At 36.1% G+C, this 19640-nt stretch overlaps 3 protein-coding genes across 3 annotated transcripts; 2 read left to right on the top strand and 1 right to left on the bottom strand.

Annotated features, from left to right (window-relative positions):
* Positions 1-1692: 1692 nt before the first annotated feature.
* Positions 1693-4535, bottom strand: LOC133872401 (secoisolariciresinol dehydrogenase-like). Its single transcript, XM_062309907.1, has 2 exons — positions 4432-4535; positions 1693-2590 (listed from the first exon to the last, which is right to left on the bottom strand). Exons 1-2 carry the CDS (start codon positions 4467-4469, stop codon positions 1801-1803), a joined length of 828 nt encoding a protein of 275 aa, XP_062165891.1. The 5' UTR covers positions 4470-4535; the 3' UTR covers positions 1693-1800.
* Positions 4536-10809: 6274 nt separating this feature from the next.
* On the top strand, positions 10810-14652 carry LOC133873537 (IAA-amino acid hydrolase ILR1-like 3). The gene is made up of 5 exons (XM_062311252.1): positions 10810-11317; positions 12543-12668; positions 12755-13069; positions 13542-13670; positions 14013-14652. Exons 1-5 carry the CDS (start codon positions 10907-10909, stop codon positions 14388-14390), a joined length of 1359 nt encoding a protein of 452 aa, XP_062167236.1. The 5' UTR covers positions 10810-10906; the 3' UTR covers positions 14391-14652.
* Positions 14653-15303: 651 nt separating this feature from the next.
* Positions 15304-18531, top strand: LOC133873730 (IAA-amino acid hydrolase ILR1-like). Its single transcript, XM_062311476.1, has 5 exons — positions 15304-15776; positions 16396-16521; positions 16630-16944; positions 17653-17781; positions 17884-18531. The coding sequence occupies exons 1-5, from the start codon at positions 15420-15422 to the stop codon at positions 18259-18261; spliced, it is 1305 nt and encodes a 434-aa protein (XP_062167460.1). The 5' UTR covers positions 15304-15419; the 3' UTR covers positions 18262-18531.
* Positions 18532-19640: the final 1109 nt, after the last annotated feature.

The raw sequence follows: 19640 nt of genomic DNA, 5'->3' as shown, positions 1-19640 counted from the left end.
GTTTTGCCGTCGCCGGCGACCGCTGTTCCTCCGGCGTCGTCTGGGTCTTTGAGTGGTGAAAAATCCTCTGGTTTTCCTTCCCTCTCAGGAGCCAATGAGCTGGGGAAGAAGCTTCGATCTCCCTCTTCCCCCTTCTTGCTAAGCTGTCCTTTTAAGTATTACTACAGGAGGGCTAGGGAGATCAGGGCAGGGCAGAAAGTGGTATGGAATGATGGGTTGTTAGATGATTCTTTGGTAGCCTCAAAGCATTCCGCAGATCCTATTCCTTTTAAGGAAACGGGTGGAGAGTCTCGTGCGAAAAAGAAGAACCAGACCACAGCTAATCAGGGGCTTTTTAAGAAGGGTTTCCTCAATTTACCCCCGATTGCTTCTGTCCCTCATGTTTTGCCGTGTGAGGTGAAGGACGTTGGGGCGGTTGGTCTCTCCTCTCCTATGAGTGGATGCATCGTTCCATGTTCCATTGAAGGAAATGGTATTTCTCAATCTCAGAGGTGGCCCATCGATTCTGATCATAACGGGGAGATTGTAGTTTGGGAGGAGGAGGAAGAAGATTATTGGGATGGCTTGCCTTTGGATTGGGCTCTGGAAGGGGCTTTAGGGGAGGAGGCCTTGGCAATTAGGGATTCCATGGAAGAAGAGTTTCAGCGGGAGAAAATGATTGCGCGCCAAAAGACTAAAGGAAAAAGGGAACTTCTTAATTTGCAGAGTTCCATCAACTATGGTGACGCGAACTATCCCTCTAGGCGTAGGATAGCCGGTCGGAGGATTTGTCAGGGTTCGAACATGGGTTCGGAGTTGGTTTCGGTCCCGGATCCCGTTCTTGTCACCGATTCTTCTCATTTTCCTCTCCCGGTTTCTTCTTTGGCTTCCTCAGAGGATGGTCGGAAGCATTCTGTTTATGAGGACTTAGGGAGTGGGTCGGAGAATTCTGCCGTGGGTCCTCAAGTTTCCATTGAGATGGGCTCGTCGGAAGGGAGGAAGCCAAAGCCGGTGGTGGGTCAAGGAAAACAACTCCAGCCTTTATCTCCTATGGAGTTGTCTATGGCATGCTCTTTGTTTTTCGGGGAAAAAGATGAAAAATCTATGGCTGTACTCTCTGCCCTTGACGAGGAATATACGCGATGGGATATGATTGAAGATTGTGAGCTTTAGGGGCTTAGGGGTTTAGGGGATTAGGGTTGGGTGGTTTCGTGGACTGTTTTTAATGGGGGCTGTTTCTATTTTGGGTTTTGGGGCTCTCGAGGGTTTTGGGTGGTGTTGGGTTATGGGGTTTTTGAGGGTCTTGTTGGGTTCTGCTTTATGGGCTAGCTGGGCTCTTCCTTTGTATACTCCCTGTGTACTAAGGGGCGCCTTACTCTTTTTTTTTTTTAATGAAATTTCTACTTACTTATCAAAAAAAAAAAAAGGTTGATTAACATTCTCAAATCAACAAAATAGATGTGGATAAAACAAAAATGTAGTTTCTAGTATTATTCAATTGATATTATAAATTACAAGCTCATTATTACGTTCCATCCACAAAGTGAAAAAAAAACAAAGAAAAAAAAAAGAAAAAAAAAAAACTATCATCACCACTATATACCATTTTAAAGCTCAAAAAAGATAGTTCGTCTTTTTTTATTTTTTTTCATCGTTGATTTTCTATTATTAAATCAAATACATTAATGAATAACTTAATTAAAACACTCAAGATTAAAACACAAAATAAATTTTCATCTTTATGTCATGTCAAAATACTTTCTGAATCGAAAAACACCTTAGCTGCCTTTCAAAACAAGCTTGTAATAGAGGATAATATAATCAAGAATCTGGGTACTGAAAAATTTGGAATGCTGAGTTATGAATGCTGAAGCCGCCATCTATGAAGAGATTGTGTCCACTCACATACCTCGATTCATTGCTAGCTAAATAAAGAGCAGCATTCGCAACATCTTCTGCCTTAAGGGTCACACCCTTCAGGTTGGCAAGTGAGTTCATCACATTCTCAAGCCCCTCATCATCAAGCCCAACAAATTTCCTTGCTAAAGGTGTTGCAAGCGCATAGGGTGACAAGCAGTTGACCCTAATGCCAAATTGCCCTAGCTCAACCGCGGCATTCTTTGTAAGCCCCAAGACAGCATGCTTTGAGCATGCATATGCATGCGAAGCTGCTCCTCCTATATTTGAGCTTATGCTAGCACTTGAAATAATGCTGCCGCTCCGGGCCGGAATCATTGCCTGCGCCGCATGCTTAATGCCGAGGAAAACGCCGGTGACGTTGACGCTAAGAACGCGCTCGAAATCCGACTTTTCGTTGTCGATGATGCGTGCCTTGTTGTCGTCGGCTATGCCAGCATTGTTGAACATTATGTCCAGCTTTCCGTAGGTATCCACAGCTTTCTCCACTGCGTTTTTTATGTGGGCTTCGTCAGTGACATCGCAGTGGACGTAGAGTGAGTTTGATGGCCCCAGAGCCTCGTTGACTGCATGCCCCAGCTCATCTTGGATGTCGGCGATTACGACTTTGGCTCCATGTTGGGCGAAGACTTTGGCGGTGCATTCGCCGATGCCGCTGGCTCCTCCGGTTATTAATGCCACTTTTCCCTCTAGCCTACACAAATTGGACTTGAACTGGTCATGTCATCTATATTTTAGATAAAAGAACATTCTACATATTCGATCTTCAAGGACATAAATCGGGCTCGGGGGTGTGTTTGAAATCTAACATCTCTCTACTCATGAGATCATTATGTCTTTAATTGGCGATTGTCTTGAATCAAGGACATAAACATGAACAAAGATAACTGAAAATTAAGAAGTTAAATAAACATGTGTTATATATTAACCTTCTTGTGACAGCTGAGAGTAATGGTCGCCATTGCACGTACACAGACTGAGAGAGAGAGAGAGAGAGAGAGAGAGAGAGAGAGAGAGAGAGAGAGAGAGAGAGAGAAAGAGAGTTACTTCAAGTTTTTGTACAACTTGACCTAAAGTATTGATTACATCCCAAGTAATTATAATAATAATAATAAAATCCTACAAGCTAAAGAATGAAAAACCATATTGGTCTCAGTCTTCAGACCAACAAGTACTGCCTTTTTTTGGTTGGACCGACAGCATATATTGGCGGTTCTTATCATATCTTAAAGATAAAATATATATTAATAAAGTTGGGTTCTAGTAAAGACAGACATAAAAGATCGATGGGAATCAAAATAATTGGTTTTGGGGGATCTTTGGTCAAGTATGCAGATAAATATTTGTTGCTTCCTCGATCAACATCTTATATATATTACTGAATTAATTAAGCTGCGTCACATGGAGCTAGCTGGTAAATAGGTATTTGGTTTGTTTATTTTTTATAATGAACATGTATTAATCCAATCTAGTTAAGGGGTTTGGCTCGGTCGAGTTCCAGTTAAAATTGAACATGTTGATTTGAGATACGTGTTTCATAAAAAATACAAGGAAAAAATGGAAGAAGAAGAAGAAGCAGCTTATCAGAAATAGTTTTTTACATGGAGAAGTTCATCAATATATATATATATATATATATATATATATATATATATAAAAGCTTACTTCCTTCTTGGGTCAGTTTTTCTGAAACTGGGTTGGAGACAGATCTATATATCAAACTGATATCTATTTTAGAACATGTAATTTTTATTTGTATTTTTAAAAATTACATGTTTGAAGAAGATATATTAATTCAATAAATTGAGTGAAAAAAATCCTCCAAACCCAATTGGAAAAAACCTTTATCGATCAATTCATTTTTGGTGGACTAAATAGATATATGGATACAAACCTGGAGTAGGATTACTGGATTACCAGGTGGGCTTGGCTTAAAGAAGTAAGACATTACATCCAGCCATCATTTTCAATTCATTAATTTTCGAAATAATGACGAACAGCTAGCCTTTTCTCTAAATTTCGCAAATCTCTATATATATATCCCAAATGGAAAGTCAATAATTTCTAGATCGCAACAACTTACCTCTCCCTTGTTAACATTAAATGGCAAACCTGAGATGAAAGTAGCCCCCCTCCAACAAATCTAAGCCGTTGATTCCAAACGTTGACAAAAAATGGAGAAAATTCCAAATGATTTTTTTTTTTTTAAATTCAAACAAATAATTTGAGAAGATATTAATCTGAAAATAAAAGAGATTAATTAGGACAAGAATAACCTTTTGGAAAGTGATGAATATGTTCCAGATGGTAACTGCATACAACTGCTTGCTTGAGGACCAACCCTCCTAATTATAAGATCGAGCAGCTGGTTGCAGAGAAACCACAGATTTGACTTAGAAAACAAAAACTTTGTAAGCTATGGTAATTAATTAATAATCGGAAGGGTCGTCGTGTATAGGAAGCTAATTAGATAGCAAAAACATGAACAAAGATTACTGAAAATTAAGTAAGTTTTATTAAGCATGTGTCCCTAACCTTCTTGTTACAGCTGAGAGCAATGAACTGGCCGCCATCACTCCGAGTTACTTCTGATCGAGTTCTGACTCGTAGAAATTGGAAATCATGACACGATAAGTGGGGCGGGACCTTAAATTTATAGATAATGATGTGGCTCCCACATGTACCAGGACCATGTGCCTTGTCTCATTTAAAATATTTTGGGAAAAGTCGAGGTATTCTCACACTGCACTCATACTTTACGTTAAACCATAAAAAAATGATCAAATTCTTTTTAATGACAACAATAATTTTTTCCTAAAATTAAAAATAAAAATTCACTAAAAATTAAAATAAAAAACGGAAAAAGCAGGGTGGGGGGCTTTTTGTTGTTTTGTTGTTGTTGTTTTTTTTATTCTTTTATTCTTTTTCTTCTAAATTTATAAGTATTTTTGTCTTTTTATTGGCTTTGAATAAATATTGACAAATTTTTGATATTTTGAAGACATTTTCTCAATTTAAAATTTGTGACAAACATTGTCAATTGAATAATAATTTTAAAAAGCATATATTATCTTTTTCCAAATTTTTTCCACATGCATGTTCTTTTTATTTTATTTTTTTATTATAGATATTAGATAATGCATGTCCTTTTTTAGCTGTTAAGGTACATGTAAAGAAGTTACAATTTTCAGATGTTTATGAATTTTCGTATAAATATTGGGTCATATATTACATCATTTGTGCAAGAGTGAGTTTTGCTTTTAATTTTGTAGGCTAAACGCGTTTTTTTTTTTTTTCTTTAATTTTGTTCTTACAAAAAATGTCTCATTTGAAAGTGTATTTTTTAAAAAATGGCAGTTTGCAAATATGAGAACATTCACGTATTTTCAGCAAGCAAGGAGGTATATTTTAAAAAATACACGGTTTTAAAAGCTCAATTGAGAAAAAAAAAAAAAAAGAATTATAAATATTTCCTACAAATTGAGTTGTAAATTTATTTTTTCCAAACTAAATCTTTAAAATTGTCATTTGTCCTTTAGCATGTGAGGAGTGCTTCTCACATACTTTTTAATAGCATTAATAAAAAGAAAATGTGATTTTTACATGCTCAATGAACACATAACATTTGTAGAGACCGAGTTATATTCTTTAATTTGTAAGAAATATATATATAAAACACTGTTTTTATAAATTGTATCATACACTTAACTATAATTTTAAAGATCATATTTTCATCGACTAAATTTTAAAGTTACTATTTTTGTCATATTACTTGTTTTAAAAACCGCTAAACCAAAACAGGAGTAATGATAGGCAGGGGACGGCTTACTGCCCGGCCTTTTCCTACGCGAAAATGGTCTTTTCCCTTTTAATAATTTTTTTTTTTGTAAAAAAATAAAAAAAAAAAAAAAAAAATATCTGATTTTGAAACCAGCCATACTCATTTTTTGTCCTCAAAACCATTTTCCTCCCCAAATCTTTCCCTTCCTCTCTCTATCTTATCTCTTCAACCCCACCCTCTATCTTATCTCTTCAACCCCACCGTAAAATCAACTACGAGTCGCCACTGTATGTGATTGGAAGTGTTTTTTTTTTTTTTTTTTCACCTTTGTCTTTTTGCTTCCCTATATTTTAGGTAACCTTAATAAACAATGGGATGTGGATATACCATTCGACTCGATGAATTCATTAACAAATTTCGAAAACGAAAAGCATCTTCAACCATGTGATCGAAGTCAGGGCATAGTCCATAATATATGGGAGCTATGGACGGCAAGTGGGTCCAAAGTTTTTGTACAACTTGACCTAAAGTATTGATTAATTACATCCCAAGAAATTATATATAATAATAATAATAATAATAATAATACATCCCAACAACTGCGTCACATGACTCACATGGAGCTGGAAAATGGATATATATATATATATATATATATATATATATATATATATATATATATATATATATATATATATATATATATTAATGTATTGTAAGAACACAAAGCTCTAATACTATGTAAAACACATAATATAGCAAATAGATGAGAATAATGCTATGTTTGTTTCGACGTAAAATATTTTCGATGAAATTATTTTCAGAAAAAATAATTTTCTCGAAAATATTTTTCGACGTTTGCTTCGCATGAAAAAATTATGAAAGGCGAAAATGCAACTACCACCGAAATCCGGCAACGTCCGGTCGCCATTGCCTAATTCCGACGAGCATGTTTGGTAGGTTCCGGTCAGATCCGACCGGATCCCGGCCATTTTGGCCAAGATAAGGCCATTTCCTCCAGATTCGGTCAGATCTGACCGGATCCCGACCATTTTGGCCAGATTCGTCCGCATCTAGGCCATTTTGGCAAGATCCGGCCGGATTTCGGCCAGTTTCGGCTGGAATCTGGTCCGCTGGCATCTAGGGATGGTGGCCAGCCGGTTGTTGCTGAATTTCGGTGCCGACAGTATTCTGGTGGTTGGATTCCAGCACCGCCTAGATTCCGACGACCAACCATTGCCGGATTCTGGCAATCGGATATCAAACGTGCGTACAAAGATAGAGAGTTTAATTTCGGAAAATAATTTATGGTTTTTAAAACCATAAATCGTTTTTCAAAAATTAAAGAAGCTTTTATGGTCAAACTAAAAATAATTTTCGTTGACCATTATTTTCACCCTTACCAAACACCATAAAACGTCGAAATTATTTTATAGAAATCATTTTACGCAAAAACAAACGGAGCATAAGAAAGAGAGACACAATTAAGATGGTTCGGCCTATGATCTACATTCATACGTCAAAGCCTTTTTGTTGGCTACATCTTTCCTTGATTCGTTTGATTGTATCCAAGACTCTCTTTATAGAAACATAATCTAAATATTACAAGTCTCTTCTATTTATACATTAACAACAATAAATTTAATTTATCGTTTTATAACTCTTGTCTCTTGAGTGCTTATAACTCTTGTGACCTTATCTGTTAAGTTCTTATAACTTTTGTCTTAATATAAACATATATTAATCCAATCTAGTAAAGGGGTTTGGCTAGGTCCAATTTCAGTTAAAATTGAACATGTTAGGTATGAAACACGTGTCTCATAACAAATACAAGAAAAAAATGAAAGAGGGAAAAGAAGAAGCTTATCGGAAATAGTTGTCGATGATCAGAATAGTACCCTAATTACAAGAAGAATTACCAACAATACAACTATACACGTCAAGGAAATTAAGGAAAAGCCTGAAGATCCAAGCTAGACACGATATTTGTTGTCCCACCGTCCCTAGCTAGATTCTGTGGATGTATAGTTCGTGTCTGGTTGATGGTCGTGTCTGGTTGATGGGCGGACAGAGCCAGTACTTAACACATTCCTTGTGGAGCCGGTACTTATTGTAACATGATGCATGCATGTAGGCCGGGACAGAGCTAGAATTGGAAATTGGCGGGTCAAATTAAAAAAAAAAAATAAAAAAAAAAATTGTGGGAACCAAAACTAAAAAGAAAATAAAAAATTTAGGGAAAATCTTTTTTTTTTTTTTTGGGGACCACCTTGGGCCTTGAGGGTGTCAAGCCGCCCAAGGCACAAGGTGGCCCCGCCCCTGCATGTACTTGGTAGATGCGATTGAAAGTTTGCAAAATAATGCTTTTGTTTTAAATTTTTTTTAAAAAAATAAAAAAATAATTATAAAATTTGATAAAAATTGAATGTAATTCTAGAAGTTTCTAATGTGTCACTTTAAAAATGAGGTGACTTTAAAAATTACTATTTGATCAAAATTCAATAGTGATCAATCACAGATTTAATGGTGATTTTAAAAGTCACATCATTTTTTAAAGGACACAAGATAAACTTATAGAATTACTTATAAAAATAACCTTTTTTAGCGGCCCGAACACTAATTTTGATTGTTATCCAATTTAATTTTATTATACTTCTTAATTGATTGGGATGGGACAAGTGGACAACCAATTATCTTAGCCATCAAATCCAAGGCATAGGAAATCCCAAGACTCCTAACACCTTCAAACTTAGTTTTGTCTCCTTCTCCTTCCCTGCTTTGTATGGAGAATAAAAGAGTTTTTTTATTTTATTTTTTATTTTTCTAATTGAGAATAAAAGAGTTGAACACGAAGAAAATAGCAAACAATATCGTGTCACATTCACTATGAAAGTACGAATGAAGAGAAGACAGAAACATGGTGACATTTTTCATGTCTTTTGTTTTTTGTTTTGCTTGTTTCTTTTGGTTGACTTACTGTATATGGTGACAATGAGCAAAGGAGACAAACATGTAGAGAAGGAGAAGAAGACAGAAAAAAGGTTTTTTTTTTTTTTTTTTTTTTTTTTATATGTAATTAAATTTTGTTCATTGGCTCTTCCTTCCTTCAATTCTATTACTTGGGCTTCTACGGTCTGGTGCCTGGTAGCGAACGGTTTACAAGCCCATGATGAACAATTTTAATCGTGCTGGAATATTAATCGAAATTACCTATAAAAGAGAAAGAAATTAAGTAAAGGAGCTTATTCGCGGGTAACGGGATCTGTCAAAAAAAAATTGAACGTAATTTGATTATAGGGAGTGATTTGTAAATTAGGCTAATTATACGGATCTCTAAATTTATTTTGATACCACCGGAAGCGATTTGTCAGTTAGGCCAACCACAAGAATCAATGGTGCAATTTTTCCTCAAAATATAATAGGGTAGTTTTGAGAAAATACCAAAAATTTTCTTTACCTAGATGTGGGTTGCTATCAACTGCTCACCATCAGTTCCTGCATGATTATTGTTTTTTGGGCGATTCATCCCATGTTCGTTCACATTACAACATGCCATGTGCATGAAGTTCGGGGCACGGGGCCCATTGGGCATGAAAATGGCCAAAAAATGGTGTGGGAGAGGATCATGTGCTTCAACTATTAAGTGGACTCAAATTAGTGGGTTAATATTTGGGTCATATGGGTAGCCCAAACCAAAACCAAAACCACCAATTGAACATTATTAATTTGCTTTCCCTAATCATACTTCCAACTCATCAAAATACTATTTCCTTCACGCTTTAGCACCACCATCATTTTTAAGCTTCAAATCAAGAGGACTGAGAGCAGACATTTTGAACCAGGGTTTGTTCAAGTCTTGCACGATGTCATCTAAAAGTTTGGATTTATGGTGCGTTTGACGTTGTGATTTCGTAGATAAAAAGTATAATTTTAAACTAAATCACAAAAATTGTGTTTTGAAAACGTTTTTCTATGTTTTTAAACCGCAGGTACGAAGGTTTTTTTTTTTTTTTTTTTTTTAAAAAAATACAATTTTAAAGAATAAATTGCAATTTAAAAGACTAAACTGTGATTTTGTTAAACACTGAAGTTTTAAAAATCACATTTTCAAATCGTAAACCAAACTAACCCTTACAAACATAAAAATAATAATAATAATAATAAATAAAACAAAAAAACCTAAATAACGTAATTTAAGAATCTAATACAATTTTAAAATAATTTAAATAAGAGATCCTAATCCTCAATACTAAGAGTGCGTTTGAGATTGCAATTTCGTGGACAAAAAATGCGATTTTAAACGTCCAAATCCTAGAAAATGAGTCGTTTGGAAATTCGGTTTTTAAAAAATTATAATTTGAAAATGCAAAAAACTGCATTTTCAAATCACAGCCAAGATGATTTTTTTTGAAAACGTAAAATTTTAATAGCTAACCTGTGATTTTAAATGCCAAACTATAATTTTGCTAAATACTTAACTACGTATTTAAAAATTATTTTTTTAAATCATACATTTTTAAATCTATATTTTTTTAAAATCACAAACTAAAAGTGAGCATAAGTGTGTTTCGAAGATAATGGGTCAATCATATGCTAATTAAGGGATAATTGCACCATTGGTCCCTGTGATATGCCAAAATTATTTTCACTCTCTATGGTTTAAAAAGTTCATGAGAAGTCCTTGTAATTAGTAATAATTACAAATCGATCTCTGGCGTCAAATTCCATTAAATTTTTTGACATATTCTGTTAAATGACACGTCAGCACCACGTGTCGCTAATAAGATGGCGACATATGTCCATCTTAATAAAAAATATATATATTAAAAAATAATGTGTTTATACTTATTTTTTTAAAAAAATTCAAATTCAAATTCAAAACAGGCCACCCCTTGCCTATGGGGGTGGCCCGCAGCGCGCCACCACCCCTTGCCTTCTCTTTTTTCTTTTTTCTTTTTTTATTTGGTTTTTTTTTTTTAAAAAAATAAGTTTATTTATTTATTTTTTTAATAAATTTATATTTTTTTATTATCCCACTAATTAAATATAAAAGCGACCAAATTACGCCAACTCTTTAAATTACGTCAGTGCTGGACAGGATTGGTCCAACCGCAGGAAAAAAAACCAAAAACACGTAGGTCCGAGCCGGCTTGAACCAATCCGGGTCAAAATTCCAGCAAGGCGTGGATTCTCTTTCGATTGCGACGTGATAGAGTTACCCACGAAACCATGATTTGTTCGAGTACAGGTCACAGGTTTCCAGCATATATCGATCCCCTCTCTGTTCCCATGGAGTGGCTGCGTTTCGTCTTGCTGTTGTCAACGCTTGTGTATCATATAAAATGGGGTATGGGGAGTGGTTCGGGATCGGAATTGAGTCGACTGACTCGGGAGTTGTTGGAATCGGCGAGGGAGGCGGAGTTCTCGGATTGGTTGAGAAGGGTTCGGAGGAGAATCCACGAGAACCCGGAGTTGGCGTTTGAGGAGTACGAGACGAGTCAACTTATTAGATCGGAGTTGGAGTCGCTGGGGATCAAGTACTCGTCGCCGGTTGCCAAGACCGGCCTTGTTGCTTCTGTTGGGTCCGGGGTGCACCCCTGGTTTGCTCTTCGGGCTGACATGGATGCTCTCCCTATCCAGGTTCTCTCCCTCTCTCTCTCTCGTTAGAAAAATAAAGATAATTAAAGTATATTTGATGCTTTCTTTTCCTCTAGAAGGATAGTTGATGCTTGAACTGCTTGAATTGAGGATGATAGGGGATATTGGGATTGCTGAACTTCAAAGCTTCAGATTTCAGTCGCCCATATCTTCATTTTTAGAATTAATCAACCTCCGTGTGTTTACAGTATTTGTTGAGGTCAGCCAACTTTTTTGAAACTTAGTGTTTTAGCATTTTGTCTTATGTTGAGGTAGAATAATTTTACAAGTCATCATTTTATCAAAATTTAATAATAATTAATTACAAGTTTAATGGTGATTTTAAAAACCTCGTTATTTTCTAAAGAACAAAATTAACAAAAGAAGAACTTCTAATATAATCACGTTGGGATGATGGTTTCGCATTTGGTACTCCACTTGGGTTTTTTATTTGTTTCTCTTGCAAGTAGGACAGGAACAATGGTTTCTTCAATCAATCCGCTGGAGCCATATAAATAAATATAGGAATAAAGGACATGTTCGGCGGATGAGCATCTTGTACAAATTTTATGAGAACTAATAATAATATGAAGATATAAAAGAAAGAAAGACATATTTTAAAGTGGTTCGGTTTAAGATTTACATTCATGCAGTAAAACTTTTTTTTGTTGGCTATATAATGAAAGATTTAGTAGATGAACTGGTTCGGTTAAGTAACCAAAGCCAGATAAAAGCTGTTATTTATAGAGTTACATGTACACTAGTTTGGGAAGCTAGTACGAGGGTTTTACAACAACAGAAAATGAGAGAACATGAGATGCTATAAAAGAGGAAAAAGGTGTATGCTCAGTTTGAGGAGCAGAGATGAATCCAGGAAACATGGAGACCATATTGGGCAGCAGGAATCCAGGAGGAAATTGTGCTGAAGTCTGCTGCTATGCTATTGTTCACAGGCCGGCTGGTCAACATGAAATGTAGAGTCCTTTGGCTGATTTTGAGGCTGGTCTTGAGGAGAAGTGAGCTGCTTCTTTTATCCTCTAACATATAAGACTCTATTTGAGTATTTGTAGAAAAAGAGTATGAATGTTACAAGTTTCTATATAACAATTAATATAGGTGTTTAAACTTTTGTTCTAATTGTAATATCCATGCAGGAATGAATGAGTTGTTTTGCATACTTCTTTCTTAAAAAAATTAATTGATTCAATTCATCATTTTCATTTGGAAGGAATTGGTAGAGTGGGAGTACAAGAGCAAGAACCCTGGCAAAATGCATGCTTGCGGCCATGATGCTCATGTAACAATGCTGCTTGGAGCCGCCAAATTACTTCAGCAAAGAAGCACTGAATTAAAGGTAAATAAAACAGTCACGCAAAAATATCTACGAACAAATATCAGGAATTAGAAGTTTTTTTCTTGATTTCAAACTGTGTTTCAAAGGGCACTGTTAAGCTTGTTTTCCAACCTGGAGAAGAGGGTCATGCCGGAGCTTTTCATATGCTAAAAGAGGGGGCGCTTGATAAGATTCAAGCCATTTTTGGATTACATGTTGCACCAGAATTAGCCACTGGCACAATTGGTTCGAGACCAGGTCCAATGCTTGCTGGCTCTGCAAGGTTTTTGGCCACAATTCGAGGGAAGGGTGGGCATGCCGCAGCGCCCCATGCAACTAGAGATCCAGTTCTTGCAGCATCACTGGCTATCATTTCGCTCCAACAGATTATCTCCCGAGAAACGGATCCTCTAGAGGCCTTGGTAGGTTTCCTTACATTCTTGAACTGTATAATGATCCTTCTTGAAGCATTCTATTTGAGTGATGATATTTTTCATATTCATTTCACATCGGTTGACATGACGTATCTTAAGCGAATTTTTTTTTTTTTTTAAGTGACTGACATGAAAAGCCATTTAAACTATGCAATTTCAGCTGGAGTGAAATGGGTATGAAGAATATTCTTACTCAATTTGTTTCTTATTCTATTCGGATGAACAATGCATACAAAGTAGAGCAATGTTATTTTCACACTCTTCATATTAGTAACTTAAAATACGTTACTTCAGTCTGTATAATAAATAAGCGTGAAGAATAGCATTAATCACATGCATAAAGACTTGTTCTAATCTTCTATCAGAATTTCTGTTAGTGCACGGTTTTAATTAATGAACCACAGCCTGAGATGTAGAAATCTAAAGGCAAATATTTTGGTTAATATCCTACAATTTACAGGTGGTCTCTGTTGGGTTCATTGAGGGTGGCCAAGCAGGAAATGTAATCCCAGAGACAGTGAGATTTGGAGGCACTCTCCGGAGCATGACTTCAGAAGGTCTATCCTACCTTATGCAAAGAATTAAAGAGGTATTTTAAGTTTGCAGTTCAAAGTTCTAGGAAAAAAAAGTTCACGTTTATCAAAAAAATCAAACATGTTGCTTGAATCCAATCATTGTTTGGGCTACAAAACTGTGGCTGAAAATTTGAAAATCATATTAGGAAATGAACAAATAGGCTGCTAGCACTCAAAAAACTTCGAGAAAATGCTCTTCCTTTCCCCAAATTAGACTGCTAAATTTGTTCAAGTTGGTAGAGAGATTAACACCTTAGGGAGGAAGTATATATATGAGTAGGCCAGGGAGTAATTACTCTTTTAGCCTAAATATACCATTTGAGATGGAAAATTGTGGTTAAAATTTTTATTAGCAGGTGATTGAGATGCAAGCAGCAGTGCATCGATGCACTGGTACAGTAGACTTCATGGAGGAAAAATTGAAGCCTTACCCAGCTACTGTCAACGATGAAGCAATGTACAATCATGGAAAAAGGGTTGGAGAAAGTTTGCTTGGGGAACCCAATGTCCGCCTTCTTCCTCTGATTATGGGAGCGGAGGACTTCAGCTTCTACTCGCAGAAGATGCCAGCTGCATTTTTCATGATTGGGACAGGAAATGAAACCCTAAAATCAGGCGGAGGGTTGCACTCACCGTACTTGGTTATTGATGAGGAGGTTCTTCCCATCGGAGCAGCTCTCCATGCCGCCGTAGCCATTTCTTACCTGGATGGCCATCTTACCGAGACTCGTTAGGGATCACCGGCCGGAATTTGTTGCCTTTCTGGCCATGGAAAATCATAGAGCGCGCAGAATATTGTTGTTCTTCAAATTTTATCTGGTTCACCAAAGAGATGAAAATAATGCGACTACCTACAATTCTCAATGTAATTAAATCCCACAATTTTCTGTCAATATTATATTTAATTTGTAAATATTGAGGTAATATTGTAGAACATCATTTTCATTTCTATATATAGCATACAAGAACACTACCAGCATGGCAGCATTTATGAAAGCCGAAAACATTTTTGCCCCTCCTTTTTAAGGAACCGGCTCCTCTTCCATCCGGTTCCTTTCATTTAAGGTTAAAACATGAATGAAAAGTCAGGCTTAATTTTAATAAGAATTAAATTTAATTTTTAAGCTATATACATATAAATATTTTAAGAGTGTTAGAATATTAATTAAATAATTAAATTTATCTGTTTAAATTTTTGAAACTAGTGACGATTCAACATGATATTAGAGCAAAGTTTCATAAGTTTGAATATTGTCTCCATCATTCATCTTTCATTTTAATTAAATACTTCACGTGTTAGGCCTTACTTATTAATGAAGAGTTTAAACATATACATAAAAAGAGAATATTAAAATATTAATTAAATGATTTGTATTAATTTTAATTAATGTGGTATTTCAATTAAAAGAATATTAATTTTGATTGTATTACCACATCGGCATTGTTTACTAGAGTTTTTTTGGCAGATAATATGCTTTCGATTAAAAACACTTTCTTTTCTTTCTTTCTTTCTTTCTTATTTTTTTTTTTTTAACAATTAAATGTTTTCGATCAAAATGGCAATTAACATTTTTATATAATATAATATTATATAATTAATAATTCTTATTCATAATAAAAAAAATGTTATAGCTAGTAACTAGGGAAGTTGACTTTTTAGAGCTTCGAAGATCGGTCTGATGGTACACTCCTGGTGAATCCAACAGTAAAATCGATCCCCAAATCTTCCATTAAGGTCTCTCTATCTTCTGGGAGTCTCCCCGATGGACTTAATCTTATGCTTGTTATTGTTATTATCATCGGTATTCTTGTACCAGACATGGGGCTTGGAAGCTCAAACGGGGTCGGAGATCGGGCCGCCGTTGACTCGTGAGTTGTTGGAGTCGGCGAGGGATCTTGAGTTCTTCGAGTGGATGAGAGGGATTCGGAGGAGAATTCACGAGTACCCAGAGCTGGGATTTGAGGAGCACAAGACGAGTGAACTCATCAGGGCCGAGCTGGACTCTCTCGGGATTGAGTACAAGTGGCCTGTGGCCAAGACAGGCGTCGTCGCTTCTATTGGGTCCGGTGGGAAACCAGTTTTTGCTCTCCGAGCTGACATGGATGCCCTCCCTCTCCAGGTTTCTCTCTCTCTCTCTCTCTCTCTCTCTCTCTCTCTCTCTCTCTCTCTCTCTCTCTCTTACACACACACACTAGCAGCCACACCTGTTTGTTTTCATGTCTGAATTACACACACAAGACTTGATGTTATATTTTCATTGTATGAAACCTTGAAACGAACATTTTGCAAGAACAGAAAGATAAAACAGGAAATTAAATACTCATAAGTGCGTTACTACTAGTAGCTTTCCTTAATAAATTAATTATTTTCCCCCACCAATTCTCATGAATTGGTATGCTTTACCTTACGGCAAATATTTCTCCACGATACAACGAAGCAACCAAACTAAAACGCTCTCAGAGTTTCTAATTAAATGAACTGATCGCTCCGAGCGCCATCCAGGGGCCACTAGTGCACCACTACAGACAAGTGTGTATATATCCAAACATTGCTTACTTTAAAGCAAGAGCTTGACGTGAGTTGGGCCTTATAAATGTCAATTTTTCGTGTGAGACTCTTTTTTTGAGGCTCTTTAAAAAGGTTCCAATTAAAACATTCTCAAACCATAAACATAGATGTTATACATACATAATATACTCTGATTTTGAGAACTCTTTTACACATTTACCATCGGGAAGGAATTGGTCGAGTGGGAGCATAAGAGCAACATTGAGGGCAGGATGCACGCCTGTGGTCACGATTCTCATGTGGCAATGCTACTTGGAGCGGCTAGATTACTCCAAGGGAAAAGAGACCAATTGAAGGTAAATTTGAAAGGTTTGTCATAATCAACAATAAGAACAATAAATCCATAGTTTTTCCTCCCTTGTTGAGTGCTATAATTATATTGTTTCAACATGTACTTTCTTAAGGGAACCGTGAAGCTTGTTTTCCAGCCTGGAGAAGAGGGTTATGCTGGTGCTTACTACATGTTGCAAGATGGTGCTCTTGAGGACATCAACGCCATCTTCGCATTACATGTTCTGCCATCGATACCCACTGGCATTATTGCTTCAAGGCCTGGTCCATTTCTTGCTGGTGCTGGGCTCTTTTCAGTCACCATTAAAGGGAAAGGTGGACATGCAGCAGCCCCACATAAGAACAGAGACCCGATTCTCGCAGCGGCCTTCTCAATCCTTGCTCTCCAACAAATTGTCTCTCGAGAGACAGATCCTCTTGAAACCACAGTAAACTTCTTTCCCTTCCATTTTCACAATTTGGTTTATGCAATGGCTTTCTTAGTGGTATAAGTTTATGCACCACTCCACCGCTTGATAATTAATTGTGGGTTTTTTTTTTTTTTTTCCTGAAAGGGGTTGAACATGTAGCTTATAATGATATACAGGAAACTTCAATATTATTGGCTGATCACTAAGTCTACTGGGTTTTATATACCTTAGCTATATGGGAATCGATTAGATGTGATAAACTGTATTAGGTCAGTAATCTTAATTAGGATAGGAGTCTATGATAGGAAGGCACTTTTCTATATAAATGCTAAGTCCCCTGTTCTCTCCACACATTGCAAAAACTCTATTCACATATAGCTTGGAGAATAATTAAAGGTTTGTCTCATTGACAGCCACCTAAAGAGAGAAAGATCCAACTCCGAACAATTGTTATTTGCAGCAAATAATAATGTGCACAGATTAATTGTTGAATTGTTGTGTTCTAATTCTTAGTATGAATATATGATTGTCTAACATTGAAATAATTGTCACATAATAATTAATTTCAGTGCAGATTCTTGACCAACAAACAAGCAGGTAGTTTTAGTTTTGATCAGATACCCACCACAACAGTTTTTTTCTGATTTATAGCATTGAACTTGATGAGTTTATATCTTCAAGCCCATGATGCCAATAAATGTGATATGTTAATTTTGAACCATGTAGGTGGTGACAGTGAGTTTCATAGAGGGAGGTAAAGCAGAAAATGTTAGTCCAGAGACACTGAGATTTGGTGGAACTTACAGGAGCTTGACCTCTGAAGGTCTCTCCTACATCCAGCAAAGAATTAAAGAGGTAAAACATGGACTTTGTTGTCTGAGCTTAAGAAATTTCCATTGTTAGCATTCAATTGGAAGAAAGCTCAAGCAGTGATCATCTAGTATTTTCGGCTTACAGGTTATAGAGGCACAAGCAGCAGTGCATCGATGTAGTGCAGTGGTGGACTTCATGGAAGACACGCCAATGCCTATTCCGGTAATGGTTAACGATGAAGCATTGTATGAAGATGCAAAGAAAGTTGGAGGGGCGTTGCTTGGGGAACCCAATGTTCTGCTTGTACCAATGAGCACAGGATCGGAGGATTTCAGCTTCTTCTCACAGAAGATTGCTGCTACAATGTTTGGGCTTGGGACAAGGAATTATACTCTGAAATCAGATCAGCCATTGCACTCTCCTTATTTTGTTATTGATGAAGAGGCTTTTCCAATAGGAGCAGCTCTTCATGCTGCTGTTGCAATATCATTCTTGGATGGCCATGTTGTTGAGGCTCATTGAGTATTTCAGGAGCTTGGGTTTGTTGTAGTTTCTGTCAAAATATGACCATTTAGAGAAACAAAAAGATGATGTCAAGAAAATCAATGTAAATTTCATAAGAGAGAACAACCAAAAGTGTATTTTAATAATAGCAGTGAAAAAAAAAAAAAAAAAAACTAAAATTATGTGAATATGTTAGAATACACCTTGAAGTCTGCCAGGAAGTAATAATGGAATGATGAGACAAATTCGAAAATTGATTTTGAAAGAAACAATCCCTATTGAATTTCATTTAGTCTTTTAATTTCATTTAGTCTTTTAACCTTTTTAGTGTGGACTATAAGCACGTAGTTCATATACTTGGAATGTCTCTTATTGAAAGGTAAACCAAAAAAAAAAAAAAAATCGTAAGGGTTAGCTAATTTCTTTTTTAGCTACTCACTCCTCAAAAACATCACATATCACATTGTCTAAATCTTTCTTTGCAACATTTGAATATTCTTTTTCAAAAGTAGGGTTATAAATGAATGAATTATTCAAAAAGAGTTTGAACTCGACTAGTATAAATTCAACTTGTATTCGGTTCGTTCAAGGTTGGAGCCGGGGGCGAGTGCAAAACAATCCCTATTGAATTTCATTTAGTCTTTTAAATACATTGTTAGCAAATTATATACGAGCACATGGAGTATTCTAATACACTTAGAATAACCTTTTTAGTGTGGACTATAAGCACATAGTTCATATACTTGGAGTGTCTCTTATTGAAAGGTAAACCAAAAAAAAAAAAAAAAATCATAAGGGTTAGCTAATTTCTTCTTTAGCTACTCACTCCTCAAAAACATCATATATCACATATCACATTGTCTAAATCTTTCTTTGCGACATTTGAATATTCTTTTTCAAAAGTAGGGTTATAAATGAATGAGTTATTCAAAAAGAGTTTGAACTCGAATCGTATAAATTCAACTTGTAATCGGTTCGTTCAAGGGTGGAGCCAGGGGGGGCGAGAGGGGGGCATTCCCCTCCCCCCTCCCTCATCTTCAACAACTCTTCTAGTTATAAAGTATTCATGTACATGGAAAATGTAGAGAGAGAGAGAGAAAGAGTATGTAGATACTACGAATAAAGACAAAAAAAAAGAAAAGAAAGAAAGATGGGTTTTGCAGAAAACACTTTGCCAAAACCCAGCCAAAAATAAGAAATGAACCCTACCATTACCGATATATCCAAGCTCATTGAGTTTACAAGGTGTTCGTCGTTTGTAGGGCTGTTGACATCTCACACAGAACTAGATAAAAACCCTTAGAGGTCCGTTTGGGTGTTGAATCCGAATATTATTAAATTCACTGCGCGAATTACGAAGTTTGACTTCGTGAGATAAAATTTGAAAAAGTTAAATA

The sequence above is a fragment of the Alnus glutinosa genome, chromosome 7, assembly GCF_958979055.1.
Source record: "Alnus glutinosa chromosome 7, dhAlnGlut1.1, whole genome shotgun sequence".
Classification (NCBI taxonomy): Eukaryota; Viridiplantae; Streptophyta; class Magnoliopsida; order Fagales; family Betulaceae; genus Alnus; species Alnus glutinosa.
This window is presented reverse-complemented; position numbering and strand designations above follow the sequence as displayed.